This window comes from Thermobia domestica, chromosome 2, assembly GCF_964235325.1.
Source record: "Thermobia domestica chromosome 2, izTheDome1.hap1.1, whole genome shotgun sequence".
Lineage (NCBI taxonomy): Eukaryota > Metazoa > Arthropoda > Insecta > Zygentoma > Lepismatidae > Thermobia > Thermobia domestica.
In genome coordinates this window covers 76326958-76349857 of record NC_137455.1, presented here as the reverse complement: position 1 = coordinate 76349857, position 22900 = coordinate 76326958, and the positions used below count along the sequence as shown (strand labels likewise).

Below are 22900 nucleotides of genomic sequence, written 5' to 3'. Positions count from 1 at the left end.
TATAACACTTTTATAACAAGAGCTATCGATTTTTTTTGGCAATTACATGATTAAATTTAAGAATGAGAATGTTGAACACAAATCCACAAATTCTGCGTTTCGAAGAATTTTGTCGGAACGCCAGGACACAACCTCGTAATAAAGGACAATCCAGTAAAATAAGAGACGGATATAAACCTTATTCAAATACATTTCTCCCGTACAAAGAACGAATATTTAGCTAGTACTAAGTATATTTTAAAATGTTAATAGGGAAATATAAGTAAGAAAGGAAAAACACTTTGTTTTATATCTCAGGAAAATTATTGAGATTGAAATAAATATTACAGTTTGTATACATTCTCATATGGCTAGTGAAGAATTTATTGTCTTACAATTTTCAGAGACCACAAAGCTTATTTCCAATATTTTCATTGTTTTTCTTTAACCAAATTCATATTTTGAAGAAAAAGAAAATAGTCTATTTGCTTGCTACTGAATTCATCTGAGCAGTATCAACATTAATGCATCAGCCTACTACATTAAAAAAAAAGGCATTATTTAAAAGTAGTGACATTTTTGTTGTTGCTGTTCTTACATATTTATTTAATTTCCGCTATTGCACATTAAAAAGTTCATGAATTACAACAAAGTAACAAAGATTTGTTTCTTTAAGTTATATGTACGCAAATAACACATTTTAAACATATGAACACACCTAAGATGTGTTGTTTTTTAATTGTTGTTAGTTACAGTTTCGATGTCTGTTCCCCCTCTGTTGTCTTCTTTAGAGCTCTTATGATACATATATAAAGGATGAATTAGAAAATTTGTATTACTATAGGTAAATACTATTTTGTGGGAGCTTGAATAAAGAGCTGAGAAAGACTCATAAAATACTTCGTGTGGAGCATTGTACTGTACGAGTCAGAAACATGGACATTACGTAAAAATGATGAGAAACGACTGGAAGCTTTTGAAATGTGGGTGTGGAGAAGAATGGAAAAAATTAACTGGGTCGAGCAGAAAACGAATAAGAGAGTGTTAGAAAATGACAGGAAAGAAAAGAACAATTTTAGACATTATTACGAAGAGAAAGAGAAACTGGTTGGGACATTAGATAATAAGGAACGTATCATGAGGGACGTGCTAGAGGGTATGATGGCAAGAAAGAGAGGGAGAGGACGAAGGAGATTACAATTAATGGACAATATCTAAACAGAAAAATCGTACGTGAAGAGAAAGAGGTTAGCGGAAGACCGTGAAGCATTGAAGCTTCTCAGTTGCAGCAAGTAACCTGCCAATAATGGCAGAATACCTATGATGATAATAATAGGTAAAAACAAATGAATGAACACCTATATTTGGTTTAGAATAAAGGAAAATGAAACTAAAACGACAATGACCATTTGAAGTCAGAAGAGCAAGGTAGCAGCAAAGTAAGAAGTATACATTTATTTCTCTTTCACCTTCTATATATTAAAATTTCCTAACCCAGAGTTCCTCAAACTGAGGTCCTCGAGGTCTGCGCTTATGGGACTTCGATATTCTGTCGATCAAAAAAGACAGAAATAATAAAACTTAAATGAACTGTGTATCATGGACTATAATTGAGAATCTCAAACACGTATAATTTATAGAAATAATAGATTTTAAAATTTAATTAGATAAAGACCATATACATTCAAAGAGTTTATATAGCCGTATTATCATAAAACATTGCTGATAGTCTTCAATTATTAAAGAAAACTAATATGCATTTACTTCTATTAACACCAATATAAAAGAAAGGAAATTTTAATTAAGAACTTTTTTTAAAAATGTAAGTATATTGGTATTATCATCTGGTCAAAATAAACAAATAAACAAACAAATAGCACAAATAGCATTCTAAGGAGACGAGAATAGAATAGTCCGTAGAACATCCAGATCAATATAAAAGTAGTCTCCATTTGAAAAAAAGTTTGAGGAACACTATCCAAACTTCAAAAGTGCTCTAATGAAGACGATAGAGACACAAGCCACCGAAATTAACTACAGTAATTAAAAATAGAACAAATTTAGGTGTATTGATAGATTTTTTTTGGTTTAAATAATTTGTTCAATCCAGTTACTATCGTATTTTCTTTACATGAATAAGATTTTTTTTGCTCCTTGTTTCGTTAAGAGTTACGACTGAGGAAAATATATATATATATGTATGTATATATATAAACAGTATACACATATGGCTTGTTATATATATGTACATAATACACATCACATACAATCATATACATACACATGTAAAACCATATTTTTTTAATGTTTTAACATTTACTGTTGGTGCTATATCGTATGTAGCTTAAAAACTACAATTAGTTATTTATACAGAAACAAGTAGTGTGATTTTACAATTTCTGTATTCTGATTATTTCTATATATATGTTAATTTTCTTTTTTTTTAACATACAGAATCGCGCACTCATTTTCACATAAACTCACACACACGCATACATACTCTAACACTATGCACAACAGTCAATTCGTTTCTAGTATTTTTTTTATACATTGCACCTGCTTACATAGCTATATATATATATATATCACTACTTACGTATAAATTTATTCACTGTATGTAGAAACCACAGTCTTCTCACACTAACTTCATGTAAACGATAAATTTCACAGACGTAAAGTATGGGATATTAATTTATAAACATGAAACACAAATTACTTTATTTTTATACTATATAGCTTTAGCTCTTTTAAACTAGAAGATTTCTAACTTACACGTTTGCTATTTTTGATATGATAAGGAACTTAAAAATGTACATTATTAACACATACAGTTTTGTTTTGTAAATATCACATTTAAGAATAATTTCATTATATATATATTATATATTTGGTGAAAATTTTGGGAATGTTTAATACAGCCATCATAGATGGACTTAGAAAATGGTTATCTTGACATACTTTGATAGCAGTGCTTACATAAATGCACTTAAAAGTAGTTTCTTTCTTCAAATTTAGTAAATTTCTAGACACATTCATATTATAAATAAAAGCACTGCAGGAGTACCTGAGGAGAGGAATAAATGTTGCGAAGTATTTAAAGCTTTCATCACTTTTTTTTTCAAATAGAAGAAAGATTTGATTGAGCGAACAGACATTTTATCCGCACTTAAAATTGCATTGAATCGTTTCTTTTACATGTTGTTTTGATCTCACAATTTTCTTGAGCGATTAGGCCTACTATTTCATTTCTACGAACATTAAAACATTAAAAATTACGACCGACAATTAAAAAACAATAATCAAAGGCTATATACTATTTTATTTCATAATTCAATTACTTTAACCAATTTTCTAAATTGAGCAAACAAATTTCTTGTTATCATTTTAAAAAATGCTGAATTTTCAACCGTTGAGAATAGGTGAGTTTAGTTCAATAATGGAAGTATCAGATTGTAGTAAATATGCAAAATTAATGACTTTATATGTTTAGTTATGACTGCGTGATAGGATATGAATCTAAGGAAACCCCTAAAAGTCATAAAATGACAATAATAATTACTTGTAATTATTGCACTTATCACTGCATGTTTCACGTTTCAAAAGAACGACCATCTCTTCTTTAAGTTCTATACGATTACTCTAAATAGAATTTTAGCTAACAGTTTCTTTCCCATTGCATTCTAAAATTATTCCTTCTAGAGAAATTAAGATTTATTATGAACTTTTCATGAATATCGAAACAATAATTTCGTAGCTATCCGAAAGTTATTTGAATTTTTTAAACAAATTATTGCAAAATCAGTGCGGAAATGGTTTTAGAAATTAAATAAACTAATGAAAAGTAAAACGTATAAACTTTGAAAGATATACATGTGCAAATATGAATTGTTTCAAGTTCAGTTCTTCAATTATATAGATGTGCTTAGGGTCAATAAATGGACTTTTTACCTATTGAATGATCCTAAATACAAAGTGAAAACTCGCTTCCGTCATATATTGTCGCCAAAACTTCAGCGAATTTTAACACATATCGAATATTTAAATCTTAACATTCAAGTTGAAATACTAAACTTTTTCTGGATATTAATCGTTCTAAATTCGGTGTACAAACTTATATCTTTTGAAATATCGCTAAAGCATCCCTATGCATCTTCAAGGTAAATAGGTACTAAGAAGAACTGAAAACAAAGAGGAAATAAAAAATTAAATTAAGAAAAGACTAACAAAACTATTATTCAGATTCATACGAAGTTTAGAATTTCAACTTGTATGCTGAGATGTGAATAAGCTCTATTTGTGAGAATTCCGTAATATCGACACATTATGCGCCAGACTTAATTTTGTATTTGTCGTTTAGACTGAAATAAATATCTATCTACTTAAAGGTAAATATGTTCATTCCCTTGAAGACTTCTCCGCAAATTTATGTACTGAAACAATAAATTATCTAAGAATGGAAATAGCAAGATTACAAAGTTAATATTCACGTTTTTTCTTACTTTCTTTCTTTTTTCTTCTTCTTCTTTTTTTTTCAAACCATACATTCAGTGACAAGCATATCAAATCATTAATTTCGCATATTTCTCCTAGCTATATATTTTAAAATTTTCTGTTGTTTAATATATCTCTATAATTTGTCCATCATAGCATCAACAATATATGCTTTTTAAAACAGTTAATCCACTTTAATTATGTAAGTACTTTTTTATATAATACATAGTTCTTTTCATTTACATAAATAAATCTAGCCTAATCTCTTGCTATCTAAGAGCAACATACAAGAATATTGTTAAAAGATTTTGTGAGGACAATAGTTCTTCGACACCATCAGCACACACCGAGGGACCCTCTAGGATTCTCTTATCTTATGATTTTTTAAAATTATCTTTCTACAAAGATTTCTAATAATTATTTCTCGAAGACTTTTAAGCCTAAAAATTAGAATATTCATTGCACGAAAGTAAGAGGTTGTCTCTCACAAACTTAGACAGAAAAATTTTCATGTATTATTCAATTGTAGCATATTTTATCATTTATGTGTCTTCTCCAAATCTAGATAGGTACAGTTATGTTTTGAGTCATCTGTGGATGTTAGTATACATTAATACTGAAGAAACAAGCCTGGGATTGTTTCACTGACCGGTACCTCTTCTAAAGTGGACCAGGAATATTTACCATACTGACATGTCTCAGATAAAAATGATGAATCGAATTTCAAATTTGATAATAGGAATTCACAATTACAGTGACTAAAATTTGAAGCCAAGATTGAAAATAAAACAACATTATTTATTATTATTATTATTATTATTGTTTAGTTACTCTGAATATTTGTTTCACTATTTAGAAAAAAAAGAAAATTGTATTGTCTGTAATTTTCATTTTCGTTGAAAAATCTCGGCAAAAATTAATAATCCGTATTACTCTCTTCAAACACACTAGCAACCTTATCTCTCAAATAAGAATTTTAAAAAATATTTTAATAATAGTTGGCTTTTATGATAATGTACCAATATATCTAATCATGTTTACATTATTTTATAAATGTGTCTAAAATGTCAATTTCAATCGCATATATTCACCCACTTTCTACATCAAAATTGGAAATACCACAATGTACAATTCGGCTTTACTGATACCTTTGTACATGAAAAAAGCATGCTGCTGCCCACGAATTTTTACGTTGCAAGAGATGTTAAATGATCTTGTTATTACAGAACACAATATGAAGTAGCAAGGATTGCACAAGCTACTAAGCAACATGTAATGTTCTCTTGTTAATTACATGTATATTATTATGGAACTCTACACCTTCGGTTTGGTAGCATTCTTACATAATCAGCCTCTTGTAGCTAGTACAGAAAACCTCTCTAAAGTTGGTAGTCAAAAAGTTTTGAAGCACCTCTTTTAGCCAATGTAGAATAGCTCCCATACTCAAACAGCTTTGAAGCAAACCTTTAATAAAAGCTCTTTTCCATCGTTTTAGAAACTATATTACATTGTTGGTTCACATTTTTCTGACATAACATTTAAAACCTGTTCGAATTTAGCATGCCTTTCTTCCGAAGACACATGAGCTCCTCGGCTTCCCCACAGAAACTTTAACTGAAACTCTGTACGGAATGCATCTAAAGTCAGATCATCAAGTTTTGCGTCACCAAGCACAATTTCTGCATTACGCCGATACATGGGAAGATTTTCCGCAAATTTTCGAGCTGCTTCTAAATGCGCGAACATGGTTGCAAGTCCAAAGTCTGCTGTTGAGTTTTCCCACTGTGACAAACAGTTGTGGGACACTTTGTTGTTGAGAATGTCTTCTAAACTGCGTTCTTGTAGCAACAGAAATGGCAACAGATGGGGAATGGTTGTATTCGGTGCTTGTGGATTCGTACATTCATTCATGCTTTTCAGAGTTGGTCGTAATTTCGCTTCAAAGTTGAAAGCGCTATCAGTATATTTCTGTCGCAATACATGCCACGTAATTCCTAACCTCTGGATCTGCAAAACAAACGAAGACATTGGTGTTATTTCGCTGATTTCATAGCTTATTAACATAATAATCACAGAACAATCCAATATATGAAGAAAGATTATCCAAAACTAAGGAAGGGTTGGGAGTGAGGGTAAGTCACCATACATAAATAACGATGTAAATACATCATTATGAAAAAAAAAAAAACCTGTAAAAATTTTGTTTTAAGGGAATTGTGTTTCCGGGTTTTATATACAAACATTTTAAAAACTGCAACACCCACAGAGTGGCTGTAACTTTTTATATAGGATCCGCAAAGTTGAAATACAAAGCAAATAAACAGAAAATAATATTAATTACAAAATGAAATAAAACTTCTAGTTTAACGTGCCACGTTTATGCCCTGTAGGTTAAAGGAAACAAGTGATTAGTGGAAGTAAATAATTATGAAAGGACTGATGGAATCAAAATGTGAGTGCAAATGGGAGAACCCCAAGAAAATATATGTGCACGATATTGTCTACCAAACTTACATGCCCTGGGATTGAACCACAGGAGACCACCCTATTATTAAGGCACCGTATCCCCTCCTCTTCTCAATATCAAATACAAGTTTGTTGTTGAATAATGCTAACCAGTAAAAACTCTCTGTCTAAATTCCCGATGTATGGAAAATCGAAAACGATAGAGAGAGAGAAATAAAGAAAAATGGAATTTGACAAGGTTTATTTATTTATCTGTTTAACTCTTTTAGTTTTACGTTCCACAATATTATGATTTAGGCTGAAAGAGATAATGAGAAATGATAATGAGTGGTAAAAATGAAATACATAATGTCCATGCCATGAATGAGATTCGAACCAGTAACAGACTGGTTTTGCAATCGCTAGCCTAATGCCTTAGACCTCTTAACCATGCCAGCTGGCCAGATTAACAAAAAACAGAAGAGTAGCATATACCGTAAAATGCCAAAGAAAAGTTAGGCCTTAAAATTCGAAGCAAATTTGACATATCATTTTGACTTGGAGGTGGAGTTTATATTGATAGATTTACCGGAACTCAATTCAGATTATGGATTTAAATGAAAATAACCAACCTATATAAAGTGACATTTACTTGGCGCCAACGATACAGGTGTTACTCACAAACGAAAAAATTATGTTTAAATTTTCAATTGTCCAAGGACTGCTCATTATAGCACCGAAAAAAATACGCACCGTCAAAGAAGTGAAAATATACCTAAAAGAAAGAGAGAAAACAGTGCCTGCTTGCTAACAATACTTTACGAATAATGACAATCCAAAATAGAATCTCTCTATCTTTAATGACAATGTGATGGAATGACTTGTATTAATTCCCTCAAATTCCCAACTCCTTGTCAATTTAATAGCAGGCTTCTTCCATATTTACTTCAATAAAAATCTTAATTTAATTAGTTAGAAAAGTTTATCTAAAGTGGGTGAAATATGAGTGGTATGTAAATAATTTTGATTTAATTAGTTTCATTTTTTAATATGTACATTCTCTTAATCGTTATCATCTAAAACTGTTGCCATTATCAAGAAAATTCTATCTTATTTGAGGGTGCTAAGTTGATATGAGCGGATTACTCTCACTTCATTTCGCTTCTAGGGATTAGGAGCTGTACATGAAAAAAAAGTTTAATCTAGCTATATGGATACTAGAGGAGATGCTATGGTCATGGTAGTCATATAGGCCCTAAATGATAAATTTGCTTAAATTACCATACGCACTTTCGCTAGAACTTCTTAGTAGTTACTTATCAAAATTAATATTTAATTGTATCCACAATTATTCTTTTCTTTTCCTTTCTTATTTCTCTCTTTTTGAATTTTTTTTTACTAAAATATACCTGTGGCATGCAAAGCCCCATCATGATTCCACAAAACCCATATAAATTGCCGAGAGCTGTTTTCGTGTCGATGGCAACTTGAATCCATTTATGAAGGATTTCAGCCCTCTCTGATTCTGATGAGCACGTCAAAATAGTCACTGCAACTAGAAGCTTTAAGCACTCAGTCCTGGAAAAGAAAGAATAAATAAACATTTAAAAATTATTGTCAATATTTTATCTACATTAGCAAGAATAAAATATACAATACCATGAACTTTAAAATAGTTGAAATTTTCATATATTTTCAGACAGCCCTATACAATATTCTTACAAATCTACTCAAATGCAGTTTATCTTTTTCTCTCATTCTTAAATGTTTATTAAACTTATATATTTTACATTCTATTACCCTCTGCTTGAACATAGGGATTTTAATAAATGGGTAAGGACTTTATTTTTTTAAAGGATGTTCGTTAAAATTTCACTGCAAATTATCATATTTTATGACGAGAGAGCATATTAAAATTTAAAATGTAACTTTACTGCTGACAGTGCTACATTAATAAAAAAAAAAAAAAATAAATAAATAAATAAATAAATAAATAAAATAAAAAGGAATGGAAAGTAACTATATTATTCAACGAACAGCCTTGATGCTACTACTGGTACAAAACGTTCATACCTTTTGCTATTATATCTACTGTATTATGTCTAGCTTCAGAAAAAAAGTACTAATTTTTGAAAATTATATTCTCTTTATTAAATCATCCCTAGGTCAAACGATAGCTAAGAAAATAACCTTCTTTACAAGGTTTTCTGACAATATATTTGAGAATGATACCTCATTCATTACGTATACAAAATGGGAATAAGATTAGCTTTATCTCCACTGCTCTCCAATCGCTAAAAGGAATTTTAGTCAAAATATTTCGATTACTCGTCTACATGCATAATCAAACAAGGCAAAAGAGTTAAAAATAAATAGATGAATGAATAAGTAAACAATAAGAAAGATAACACATTGAGAATTGGATAGAGACATATATAATTAGAACGAATAAAGCTGGTAAAATAGTAATAAAACTTCTGTTAGCTAATCTGTCATATTGTCCATGTACATGTGTTGAATATGACGATTATTTTCTCTTTTTTCTTTACAAAGCGAACTGAATTTTCACAATAATCTGGAACCAGTGATTCTAGAACTTCCTCTTGTGCAAATCAAAGACGTAGTCAATTTATGAAATGTAAAATTTACAAAAGTTCTTATGCCTCATAAATCATTTGTTATTGACGAGTCGATGGTGTCAAGGAAGAAATGACTGCTATTCGGATAATATCAACTAGTAAATTCTACAAATATAATGTTAAAATTTATAAGATATGCTCCAGAAAGAAAATAGGTATTTTAACAGAAGAGTATATTAAGAAACTGGATTCAACTTCAAAGAAAGAGCACGCTGAAAAAGCTGCTATGGATATAAAGGGTATCGACATAAATAAAGTATAGAGACAATTTCTACGATCGAATAAAAGTGGCAAAATGTCTTGGATAATAATAATAATAATAATAATAATAATAATAATAATAATAATAATAATAATAATAATAATAATAATAATAATAATAATAATAGGAGCATTTGTATAGAAGTAGAAATTCTCAACGAGTCAATAATTGGGTCGGGGAAAACAGTACATAAACGTAGTTTGAAAAGTCATTCTTTTATTTACTAGCATATTTAGTACGCTATTCCAATTATTTTCATCTGTAATTTCGTGGAAGACAATTTCGATTCATTTCGCACATTGTCTATGGATTATTTGGAACCTGTTTTAATTGTATTAATTTACATTGCCTTGTTTACCAAGAGCGTCAATGAATGCTGCATCCATATCTGAAACATCACCATTCCTTCCTAAATAGTGAAGAAAGTGTTTAGATTAACTTACTTGAGATATTTTGTAAACAACGGTGGTCGTAATCAGAAATTATAGAGTAAGAAAGGATACGTCTCATAACCTATATCTTCCCTAAAACTAAATTTTCATGATGCTAAACTCTATACGCAAAATGCAATAAATAAGATAATCAAAATATTCTTTTTACTACTGGGAAACCAGATAATATTACAACAACAATAATAATAGTAATAATAAAAATAAGTATTCACACGTTTAATAATGACCTGTAGTAGTGTGAGTTCGACGAGAATTATGTTCATAAAATGTTCTGATTTGAATTAGTACCTTTTCTTGTTTTATAGAAGTGATGCATGTGCCCGAATAGCACTGTACAGTACACGCATGTGGTCACTGTATAGAATCTAAAGCAATAATGCAATGTATGACAACCTCTATAAAGCTCACATTCCGTCTGGATCTTGTCTGAAATATGTTACTAAACAATAGTGCAACTATTGCCAAAGTAAATTCATACAGTAGGAATTTTTCGTATACTATTCATGGTATCAAAATACCGGTGCTCTATCTAATGGCTAGTGTGCTGTCATTGAGTCACTTGACCCAACCAATAGTATAATTGACCCAATTTAATAACAAGATATATTAATATTTCATATATTTATTTTTGAATTTATCTTATTGGATTTCAAGTAACAGAGAATATAATATACACCTGAATTAAAAAAAAATATCATTCAAATGAGTTACTTGCACATAATCATTCAGAATATCACAATTGATATTTTTTTAAGTTAACTATTGTGTTTGCCTTTCATATTGTTAGAAAATCCATAAATAATTTTCAACTCGACTCTAACATAAATAACTGCATTAGGCTGCTACAAAGTATTTTCAGTATATCTTCGGTTAAAATTTCATATTAAATTAATTACATGACAATACAACTATTATAACCCTTTAACAATAAAATATTATTATGGACGAAGAAATAACTATAGTTAACAAAAGAAGAAGAACTGAAGGCCCGCGTAGTTCTATTCGTATAGGTCTACCTGACAACAACCGTCAATACGAGTAATCCAGAGTTACAGTTTGTATTCTAATTTTGCTACTGCTTCGGACTCCTCACAACCACGGGAGATAGAGATACGGGAAAAAGAGGAACCTGACCAGAATGTCGAAGAAATGAAGCTTACGATTTCTTTTACCAGAAACTAACGTAAGTACAAAAATTAGGGACTTATTTTTACAAGATAAGTAGTAGCTGGTCTGTAGCTACACTGAATTTCAGTAGTAAAAGCGGATTGATTCTAAAGATTAAATCAAAGCTTCTGGTTTGAGACGCTTCTTGAAATAAAATGAAATCTTTGAGTTTTACGTCCCACGGTTATGCCGGTAAGGCTAAAGGAGACGGTGATGATGAGTAATGAATGAAATGGTGGAATGAAGAAAATGGGAGGAAACGGGAGAACCCCGAGAAAACCCACGCACACGGTGTTTGTCAACCACAGAGACGCTTCTTGTAACAAGATTAGATCAGCAAAGATTCTCTATTAATGGGTCTATATCGACGTCTAGCACTGGTAGCCAAACTATCTATTTAAAACCTAACGTGCACATCGGTACTGCAGATCTGAATTCTGATATCAAGATGGCGTTGCTTACACATGTCCCGATCAAACTTTCTAGAGCTACAAGTGTATTTTAATATCAGATGGTAGTTTTCTGTAGGGGTATATATCCGAAAAAAATATACAGCATCTTTGCACAATTATATAATATGCAACTAAAATAGATTTCATATGCAACCATTCTCTGGTTATGCTATTATTAAACAGGCTTTCTTATCGGCTCACTTTATTATTATTATTTTATTCCTGTACAATGTTCTTTTATCAACAATCTTACCTTTTCTATGTGTATATGTAAGTATATATAGATTTGAAAACTTAACTTCAGGATACATTTCTGTTCTACAATGCTAAAAATTGTGTGAGTAAATATATATATTGAAGGAAATACAGTCGCAGTGGCCGATCCCCAGAAGAGGAAACTTTCTTATTATATATATATAAATAAAACCCATCACATACTTTGGAGCTCTTAAAAGTATCTCTAAGTAGCAGTATTACAATCCACCGCCCCCCCCTTCCCCAGAAGTCCGTCCTGGATCCGCCCCTGTACAGACGTCTATATACAATATATATTTACTATGTTCTTTTATTTTCTTCTCAACCACATTGCACCCTAGTATCATCTTTGTAAAAATTCCGAAATTTGTACCCTGTCCATAAGTTATTTATTAATTGAATGAATGAGTAGAGAAAGGAACACATTCAAAAAACCTAAACTTCGTTACCCTAGACAGAAAAAAAAAAAGCAGTAATATGTTCTGTCTTCCACTTATACTTTTTTGCAGGTCCCAGTATAGAAGACCTAAAATTAAGGAATATATTTTCCTTGTTTCTCTCTTTGGATGTAGGTACCTATAGAGAACAAAACAGCTACCTCAGTTTAATTTATCCATTTTGTAAAATATGTACCTTTGTCAAATCACTGATTTAATTATAGAATAAACTTGGTTTGAAAATGTGTTAGCTAGATAGATGATACTGGTACGCTTATATCTACGTTCTTCATAATGCGTTAACGGGAATTTCAGCTCAGCTAACCTGATGCTATGGAGTTATCTTGCGTATGAAGAACGAACCTTTTAAATACTACTTTACACATGTAAAATGTTTTAAAATGAATAAAAAAATGTATGCTTCTGTTCTATGTATATTATTAGAAATGAGGGAAAAGTCAAACTTTTGACTTTTAAACGATACACAAAATACTCTACTATAAAATTATTAGTATAGCAACAATATCTTCCTCGGGCGACGATAGATGATTTGATTAGATCGATCAATAAGCCTACACAAACAGTGTACGTCTGATGAGGATCTTGGCTAGAAGATCGAAACGTCACGTGTAAATGTGTTTTTATATTAAATAAGTGCAGTCTTGTTCAGCAGTGTGTTTATTTTTCCAAACAGATTTATATCAGATCTGACAAATTTTTGAGCTTATTCAATGTTTTTCAAGAAGTACTGTATTTGTATTTTACATTACTTTGTAGATTCTGTTGTGTTGCAAGCATGCCATTCACCAGGAAACGACTCTGGTGATGTGTCCTACACTAATTCCTACATACCTATTATAGGCATAAATTCTGATTTCAGTAATTTCAGTTGTGTCTATGGTATCATAACTTCCTTGATAGGTTCCTCTGGATTACTCTTATTGTCCCTTATTTTCCTGCTGCAGAACAATACTTACTTGCTTATTGTGTACATACATCTATGGTAAGGTTTCCTTCACTCGTGTTTAATTCCTGGTGAAAACGCACAAGTTCGAATCTTACGTTCACGAATTTTAGGTATGTCTTATGCAGCCTTGTATTGAAACTTTAACCAATCAATACATTCATAGCAAAGTAATCCACATGCTATGATGTTGCATGCTATGAACATGCTAATCAACAGTAATCGACATTACTGCTTGAAAACACACGAAGATATTTTTGATTAATAGGCTGTTTAATTAGAAAATAGTTCGTTACACCATTGGTAACACAGTAGATATATATTACCTGAAATAAGGTATGTTATTTATATCTAGAAAATAAAGAGATCAGAATAGTTACCTTTCTATAAGATCCAACCTCAACTGATGTCCGTGAGGCAAAGCACAAAGTTCAATTCCGGAACTTATACCGAGTCCCAGATCATTTTCACAATTTGTTTTCACAAGTTCCAGATCTACTTTGGTCACATGATTTGCGAGTATTCGTGGTCCAGTCTCTTGCAACATCATTTTCACACCCTGTAACGCTGTGGCATCTAGCGGTTTGTTCTCTAAAGAAGGAAGAAGCAAAGTTTGGAAGTTCTCCAGATCAAATGCCGACGGAGGATTAAGATCTGGAACTGTTAGTACAATAGATTCCTCTGTTGCAGAGTCATATTCTATAATACCCATTTTGGAGTTCCTAGTATCACACTTGTATCGCGGATTCTTAATAACAACTCCACCTGGATGATGAGGTATCACTGTCGTCGCAGCCGGAGCTTGACTACCACTATTACTACCTCCTTCACCATCACCAGTAGCAGAACTTTGAGCAGAGTCACCAGAACCATTCCCAGAATCACTCCCAGATGTATGGTAAGCTCTAAATGACCCAGTGGATGATCCTGAACCCTGAGGATGTAAAGTTCCATCACCACTTCCAGAAGGAGTTGTTCCCGATTGTCCATCGTTCGTCACTTCACTACCACTAACACTTTTCTTATCTGTACACACACTATTACGTTCATCCGTTACATTGGTCCCATCCATTTGATCCTTTGCGGGCTGTTTCATTGAAGGTACACGACTAGGTTTTGGAGGAGGTTGTTCTGGAAGTACTTCTCCGTCTTTGATATCCTGATCAGCACTGATAAAACCAAACCTTCTTCTTTCCATACAAGGGCTCAACGCTGGGTCACTAGTCACTCTCACCATTTTGCTTCTCACAGGAATTTGTTTCGACATTCCAGTCCTTGGTAACGAATGCGTTGAGTACTTCGTCATTACATTACTACTCCCTGTCATTACTTGTTGCTGTTGTCCTGGATGACAGAGACGATGGGGTTCTTGAATAATACCGTCAGCACTACTACTTTTCTCCGTACCATCCACCTGTCGTTGACCATTCATTTCGTGGCCTCTCGCTGGACCAAACCTACCGACATCTCCTGTCTCGGGAGTTAAGGAGTGACTTCGTTGTTTCGCTGGTAATTTTGGTGGTGTTTCTCTTTTAGACCGAGGCGGTGAATGTACAGGACTCTTATATGAATTATACGGATTATAGCGAAGAGTACCACATTGACTAGCAGGAGATGTTGTGGGGGAGACAATGCCCTTCCCACCACTTCCAAACATTTGTGACTGTAAACCGTATTTCGTTGCATAAAATGATAGCGGATACATGCGATTTCGAGGCGACTGTATCCGTGCTCCGGAAGCTGCTGATATAGGTTTGCCACTGCCCACGTAGAACGTGATAAGGTCGGGAACAGTATCATATGCATCGTCTTCAAACTGATATTGAACTCTCTCATACACTGTGTCCGGTTGAATCACAACCTATTAAGAAAAAAAGAATAAAACATAAACTTAGTCAAATTTTGACAGGTTAAGAAATACTGTACACGATAACACTGAGACCATAACAGATCTAACTAAATCTAAAACAGAAATTTCGCGTCTTTATGACCTTTCCATTCCAAAATTGAGGGTTATGGTCAAAAAATTCATAATCCTCATTGTACAGATACTCTTCCGCACAATAGCTTAATCATTATTATAATTAATAACAATTTGACCAAAGAAAACCCTTGAATAAAGACAAATTAAAAAGGAATCTTTGTGGAGATGATTATATCCGATTTTGAATATTAATTTATTATAACTTCAAACAACTTTATCAAACAATTCATTCTTTTGGATTATCAACTTTTTCGACCATATCCCTCAATTATTTATTACACTCATTAAAGTAGTGTAATTATTTTAATAGAAAATCTTAATATTGATAATGAGGAAACTTAATGTTGCAAGAACGTATGTAATACTGTTTACATTGAATATTTCAGGGTGCAAACTGGAAGACGAATACTTTCAGTTTGTACTACAAGAGTTTAATTATTTGATGCGTTTCTTTCTGAAAATGATCCAACAGAACACATGGAAAATTTGATCACAAGTAATTGGAAGTGATTGCTACTCTCGGAAATAACTCAATTATTACTTTTATTATCATTATTTAAATCTGTTAAACGTGACACAAAAGTGCAAATAGCGGAGACAAACTAACTTTCACTTACATATATTTGATTTCATTTACCAATCTCATACGGTTCGGATCTCACGTTAAGCTTTAGGTCCACGTGTCATATAGCCTCGATGCTGAACAGGACGCTAAACTCCGCTCATTTACGAATATTTTTATTATTATTATGTTCGGTAGATAGAAATCTCAACTTGTCTCCGTAAAGGGTTCATATTATGAATAAGTTACTTGCTTCATCTATAAGTGAAAACAAGAAAATACATGCATTTATCAAATCAAATAAGACATTACTCTTAATTTGGTATATCTAGCAAAAAATGCGTCACTGAAAGGCAATGCATTTATTGTTAGATTAAACTTTGCTTCTCGAATATATGGGATAATTATTTTCGTACGAAATTCAGTATTATCGCTATAAAGAATATAATACAATAATTTATTTTGTAAGATCTTGCGTTTTGATTTCATTATGAGCTAACTTGTAATAAGCAAATCATATTACAATAAAAAAATCTTATCCTATTTTATCCTCTGAAAGTGAGTAAATTTATTTTTTTCTCATTATTTTGGATGAAAACTGTAATTTTTGATCAATAAGATAGACTGAAGTTGTTTGAAAAGTTTTGGAAAAAGAGGGGATAATTAAGATACATGATAATTCCCGTTCCGGAGATACGATGACTATAGTAACTTTGCGACATTGCTTAAAATTGTGTAATTGCAAGGACTTGCTGTAATTGCAACCACCAAAAACTATTGCCTTCACCACAGAGGCAGATGAAAGCATTAAAAAAAAAATCCAATAGCTATATCATTTTAAGCAGTATAGCAATGTCTATCCATGTTTTTCATCTCTCTGGAATGGGTTAAGATATCACATTGCCTAAAACAGCATTATTATCTCTACGTTCATTGAAAGTCATTTATGTTATTGTGTGTAATATTTGTCTAAGTACTTTTTTGAAATAAAGCCTTTTGAAAAATTAAAAACTTCAATCCCTTTTAACTTTGTTCCTAGTAACTAAAAATGCGTCATATCATGGTCTTAGTATTCGACACTAAGGCACTTCCGATGTGTACTGACACGTCCGTCTCACTTTCGTCCTAATTGTTGTAGGGGCCTCCAAAATTTGACATTGTAGCATCCTTAGTTTGTAACACTGAATAATAAATCTGGTATTGTAAGTTTTCGTTTCGCACGTAGATTTGAAACATGTAATAACCTGACTAACGCCATTTAAAAAATATAACTTTATGATGTGTTAACAACACTGTTAATTTGATTATACATCAAACAATGTTTCCTTATCGATATTTGCATGTTACAAACTTTCATCCAATTTTATCTAGTAATTTAAAAGTACGGAGGTGTTTCGATAAGTTTGATAAGTATAATTTATACAGTAACAACTGTAGCTAGGAACACTGAATGTTTTACAGCTGATTTAATCGAACCGCGCTTATCTGGATTACAACAATTTTTACAGTGCAGATTTAAAATCTTCATTGCTTACTTTTCCTCAAAACTTTTTAAGATTTAGCCTACTTCGTGACCATGGCTGATGTTTTTCAGCCGAAATATTGAAAAGAGAATACATTTACATACACACACTAAAGATATAGTGAAATGGAACTGTTTCATTGCTTTCGTATCCTGAGTGCGCATAACTAATACAACGCAGCGCTATATTATGTTATAATGTATATTTATTTCTGATTGTAAGCTTTGTATGTGTGTATAAAAGTGTATATAATTTTCATGATAATGATAAATGATTTGCGATTAACATTGTGTCGTCACAAATCAAATCCTGTTAGATGGTGACACAATATATCTAAATACATGCAACAATCCGACAGACCTTAATAATGAAAATGAAGATGAAACACTGTTACAAACTAAAAAGTGGTTCAGAATGAATGTTTCTTTTTAAATAAACTTTATCGGTTAATTTTTAGTCTCAATGAATGTCTCAGTGAAAATTCGAATGATTTCTAGGTACCATATTCGATAGACAATTAGCATGAGAAATTCATGTAAAGTATGTGTGTCGAAAATTATTGAATTACGTTTAATACGACGTTTAGGAGATTTTGTTTCTGAAAATTATCTAACATCGTTGTTCTTTGTATTTTTTTTTTTTTTCAAATTGCATATGGCCTAATATCTTTGGGTAGCAATACCCATGTAAATCATTTATTATTATTACAAAAGAAAGCTGTTATAATGATTTATGGAGTGTCTAACAATGAACATTTGCAAACTACTACTTAATATGCTTAAACCATGACTGTGACTAACCTATTTATCTATATAATTTGACTCACACAAAACGAAAGTGTCTAACATGATTTGTACACAAGATACATACACATTTCATATACTCATACTGATATACCGTTTAGCAGATTATCAAAAATTAAAGGCAGGTACCACGTTATAGGTGTAAAACAGTGGCCAAAATGGAAAATGAGAAGTGCTGGTATAGTTTTGAACTTCAATATTCAACTATACCGTCCAATAAAATGTCGAACTTTAGCATGAAAATATACAACTCAAATTTTCTCGATCGCATAATAATAATAATAATAATAATAATAATAATAATAATAATAATAATAATAATAATAATAATAATAATAATAATAATAATAATAATAATAATAATAAAGGGAGAAATAATTACAATTACTACATACTTTCACTTTTGATAAAACTGATAAACGTCGAATGCCTTCATTTCGCCACATAAGCAAGAACAAAGCAAAATTACAATATTAGACAAAAATGTTACCTTAAATACCGTTGAGTATAAAACTTCAATACTTATTTCTGGTCATTTTACTTTTGATCAGATTATACATATTCAATAACAAATCTACAAAACTAGTCCATTAAAAAAAAGATTGACTACTTCAGATTATACATTTTCCTGAAATTCTACAAAATTTACGAGTTAAATGTTTTCTTCATACCTTATTGATCACAAAATGTAAAGCTTGACCCTTCCATCGACAGGTAAGAACAAAATCCCCTGGTTGTGAAGTACAGTCCCTCACGAGAAAGTCTCCATCTCTGTCCAATATCTCTTCAGCTCGCTGACGTGGAATAGCCCCATGATACCATGCGTGGGAGCGCAAATCACGAGTGTCCAGACTCAATTCCCATTCCAGAGCTTTTCGTAGTTGTACAGGATCAGCTGTAGGGTCGGGAGTAGCCTCCTATAAGAATAACAAAGAAATAGATTTAGTTAGGCAGTAGAACAAGTTAAAGTTTCTCTAATACAAAATATTACTGGGTGGTAAATCGAACTAAGACAGAAAGAAAAAAAAAGAGAGAAAAACTCTGGCTTGTTTCTGTATAATATTATCATTTCAAATAACAAACATTGGATTTAATAGTGATTAGTAGGGCCCGGAAGTTGAGGAAAAATCCTCTTTTTTACGAGTGCCCGAAAACGAAGCTTAACATAATATGTATTCATTTTGGATCATTGTAAGCCAGAAAATGGTGGATTTTATTTGTCCTTTTTTTCCTTTGACGACGTTTTTTTTATTTATTGGTCTTTTTTTAAGCTTTTCATAGGTCTTAACACCTTTTTCTTGCACTTTATCTTTCGACAATAAATTTACTGGCCATTAACTCAAATCACTACCACCTCTTAAACATATTTTCTTTAGTGAAGAAAATTCTAAAGATAAGACCAGATCTGCAACAATCACAAGTCAGATAAGGAGGCGTAACAATGTCTAACAGCAAGATTGGGGTGAGGGTGGGAGTTTCCTTATTTTAGTTTGTACTTCAGTTTCTGGAAGGACAACAGACCATTAACCTACCAGAAGCTTGTATTTCTTGAGCATTATATTCATTAAATATGTAATTCTAATTAAATTGGGTCTTATTTTTACATCCTTTTTTCCAGTTTTTAGGTCCTTTTTTAAGTTATCTTTAGGTCTTTTTATAGGTCCTTTTTAGGCAATTTTTAGGTCTTCAACTTCCGAGTCCTAGTGATTAGACACATTGTAAAATGTTAAGGCAATACAAATCGTGTTTTAGTCGTTTAAGAAGATCCACCTGAAAACAGGCAGAAATAACACAAACTCTAAAAGAAATGAAAACAGTGTATTCACCATATAAAATACAAATAAAATAAACTATGATAATGTGAATAAGGATTTTACGGGTTCTCCCTACATCTAAAAGCATGCAATGAATCACACTGTCTCCATTTTCCTATTTTACTTCAAACTATCTGAAAAGGAAAAGGGAAATTTTACACAAACTGTCCTTTTTAAAGATTTATACAAATATGATTTTAACTTCTCTATTCATATCATCCGTTTAAAATATGCGTTTCTCTAAAATCCTATGTCTGTAAGTGCGTTCCATACAATTTGTGGTAAACAAACAAACAAACAAACCAACAAATAAATAAATAAATAAATAAATAAATAAATATTAAGGACAGTCTACTGAAAAGTATCATATTAATGTATAATCTTTCTTACATATTTGCTAATGAAGTTCCCATGAAGAGCAAGTCTAAGCTCTTTTTACAACAGGATATTGGGAATATTTTTTAGTAGTCGCTGCAGGCTACTGTATTTAAAGATATATAAAATATCTTATACTCACTTAGTGGAACAGAGGAAAATATAAGTTACCTTATGGGACTAGACTAGTGATAAGCGTTGTTCATTTACAGTTGGAAGGTTCTGGGTTCGAATCTATCACCAGACATACTGATAAGTTTTATCATTGCTTTCTTCAGATCCGCCAGATGAATGCCGGGTTAAATACTTTTAATAAGTATAAATAAATAAATATTTTTAAATATAGACCCTAGCCTATTCCTTCCATTTCCTGTTGTTTGTTGATTGTTAAAAGTTTCAGTAAAAATTGACCTTGTAGGCTAAAGTCGACTAAAAGCAGGGAATTCGTGTTATTATTCAGTTCAAAATCTCTTGTCGCGAATTTTCTCGAGGAATTTGAAACTTAAAATATATAAAACGATACTCATGCCTGTTCTCTATGGTTGTGAAACAGTCGCTTATTCGGAGGGAAGAACATAGACTGAAAGTATTAGAGAACAAGATCCTGAGACGAATATTCGGACCCAAGAGGAACGGCAATGGAAAATGGCTGATGCTTCATAACGAAGAACTACATAATTTATACGGTTTACCAAACATTGCTAGGGTCATCAAATCTAGGAAGCTCAGGTGGGCAGATCATGTAGTCAAAATGGAAGAAAGTAGAAACGCTTTCAAAGTCTTAACTGGAAGACCAATCGGAAAACGACCATTAGGGAGACCTAGGCGCAGATGGGAGGACGATATTAAGATTAGGGAGACCTAGGCGCAGATGGGAGGACGATATTAAGATGGTTCTCGCAGAGGTAGGAATACAAAATAGAAATTGGATCCAGTTGGCTAAGGATAGAAGTCAGTGGAGAGCTTTTGTGAACGCGGCATTGAACCTCCGGGTTCCATAGGCCATAGAGTTAGTTAGGTTGCATCTGAAAGTTGTTAAATACAATAATTAAAAATAAGTTAAGAAGGCCATCTGTTTAAGTATAAGCATCAATATTTTTCGAAAGAATCATTCGATGATTTAATGAGATATTTAATTTCTGAAACGAACAGTTAGTCCATCTTATCTGCCAGAGTGTGAAGACCTCGATCATAAGAATTCTTGTTATTAGTCTTGATTAGAGTAACAATTCACTTCTTTGAATCTGTAAATAAAAGAACTTCACTAACTGGGTCAGTTAAATAAAAGAAATAAGAAGCATGGTATATCTTTCATGGTGTTCGTGACCAGCATATTTTTTTAAGTTAACACGAATACATTCGCTCAAGTTAAGAAGAGAAACTTTTGCAACGGATATTATCCATGTACGATATAACGACTATAGAATATCTGATACAAAGTTACGTGGTATCATGCAAAGTATCAGTAGCACATTATTTAAGTTTTTGAAGTGAGTACGGATTTAGTTGTTTACGAGTAAGATGAAGTGAAATAAAGAGTTGTATCTCCAAATTTTAATTTATATTCATTACTAGCAGGATACCCGTTCTTCGCACGGGGAGAATAAGTTTCATTTTGGACATAAAGAGCTGAATTTTGATTTAAAATGCATCGAAAGTGTCATTGTTCGTCTCAGCGACCCCGAAAACTATGCATTGGACACTAATATCGGTCATTTTCGATCATTTTTAAATATCTCTCCTCCCCCTCCCCTAAGTTATACCGTTAAAGTGAAATGACAAAAACCATCCTAGGCTCCAATCTCATCTATGTGGCAAATTTGATCGATATCGATCAAGTGGATCAAAAGTTAAGTTTTATTATTTTTATGTATCCCCACTCTCCAGCCCTTAATTGTACCGTCAAAGTAAAATGAAAAAGTCATGCCAGGTCTGAACCTCATTTATGTTGAAAATTTGATCGAGATCGGTCGGGTGGTTCAAGAGGCATGAAGTCACGAATATAGTGACTTTCATTTTTACATATATATACTGTAGACTAGTTAATCAATGGACATATTAGGTAGTCTAGTGGTATTCAACAGGAGCTACGCTAAGATATCTTGGAGATTTCGTAAAATTTAACTATCAACTTTTAGGGGACAAAGTTGATTGATAAAAGCATCCTTAAGCGTACAAAAAAAAGAAAAAAAAATGAATACTACTACTGAATTAATTCTCGTTGTTTCGTAATCATAATCTTTAACAATGAAAATATAAATTCAATAAAAAATATCATAAACTCAAAAGGGTGATA

At 31.9% G+C, this 22900-nt stretch overlaps 1 protein-coding gene across 5 annotated transcripts in view; it reads right to left on the bottom strand.

Annotated features, from left to right (window-relative positions):
* Window positions 1-280: 280 nt before the first annotated feature.
* LOC145672866 (breast cancer anti-estrogen resistance protein 3 homolog) overlaps window positions 281-22900 on the bottom strand; it is a 420567-nt gene continuing 397947 nt past the window's right edge. For all 5 annotated transcript variants that reach the window (XM_081742056.1, XM_081742048.1, XM_081742039.1 and 2 more), the window contains 4 exons: window positions 19087-19332; window positions 13924-15404; window positions 8325-8493; window positions 281-6477 (listed from right to left, as the gene is read on the bottom strand). In XM_081742056.1, coding sequence (XP_081598182.1) covers window positions 5974-6477; window positions 8325-8493; window positions 13924-15404; window positions 19087-19332 — 2400 coding nt within the window. In that variant the 3' untranslated portion in view covers window positions 281-5973. The remainder of the gene's footprint in view (window positions 6478-8324; window positions 8494-13923; window positions 15405-19086; window positions 19333-22900) is intronic.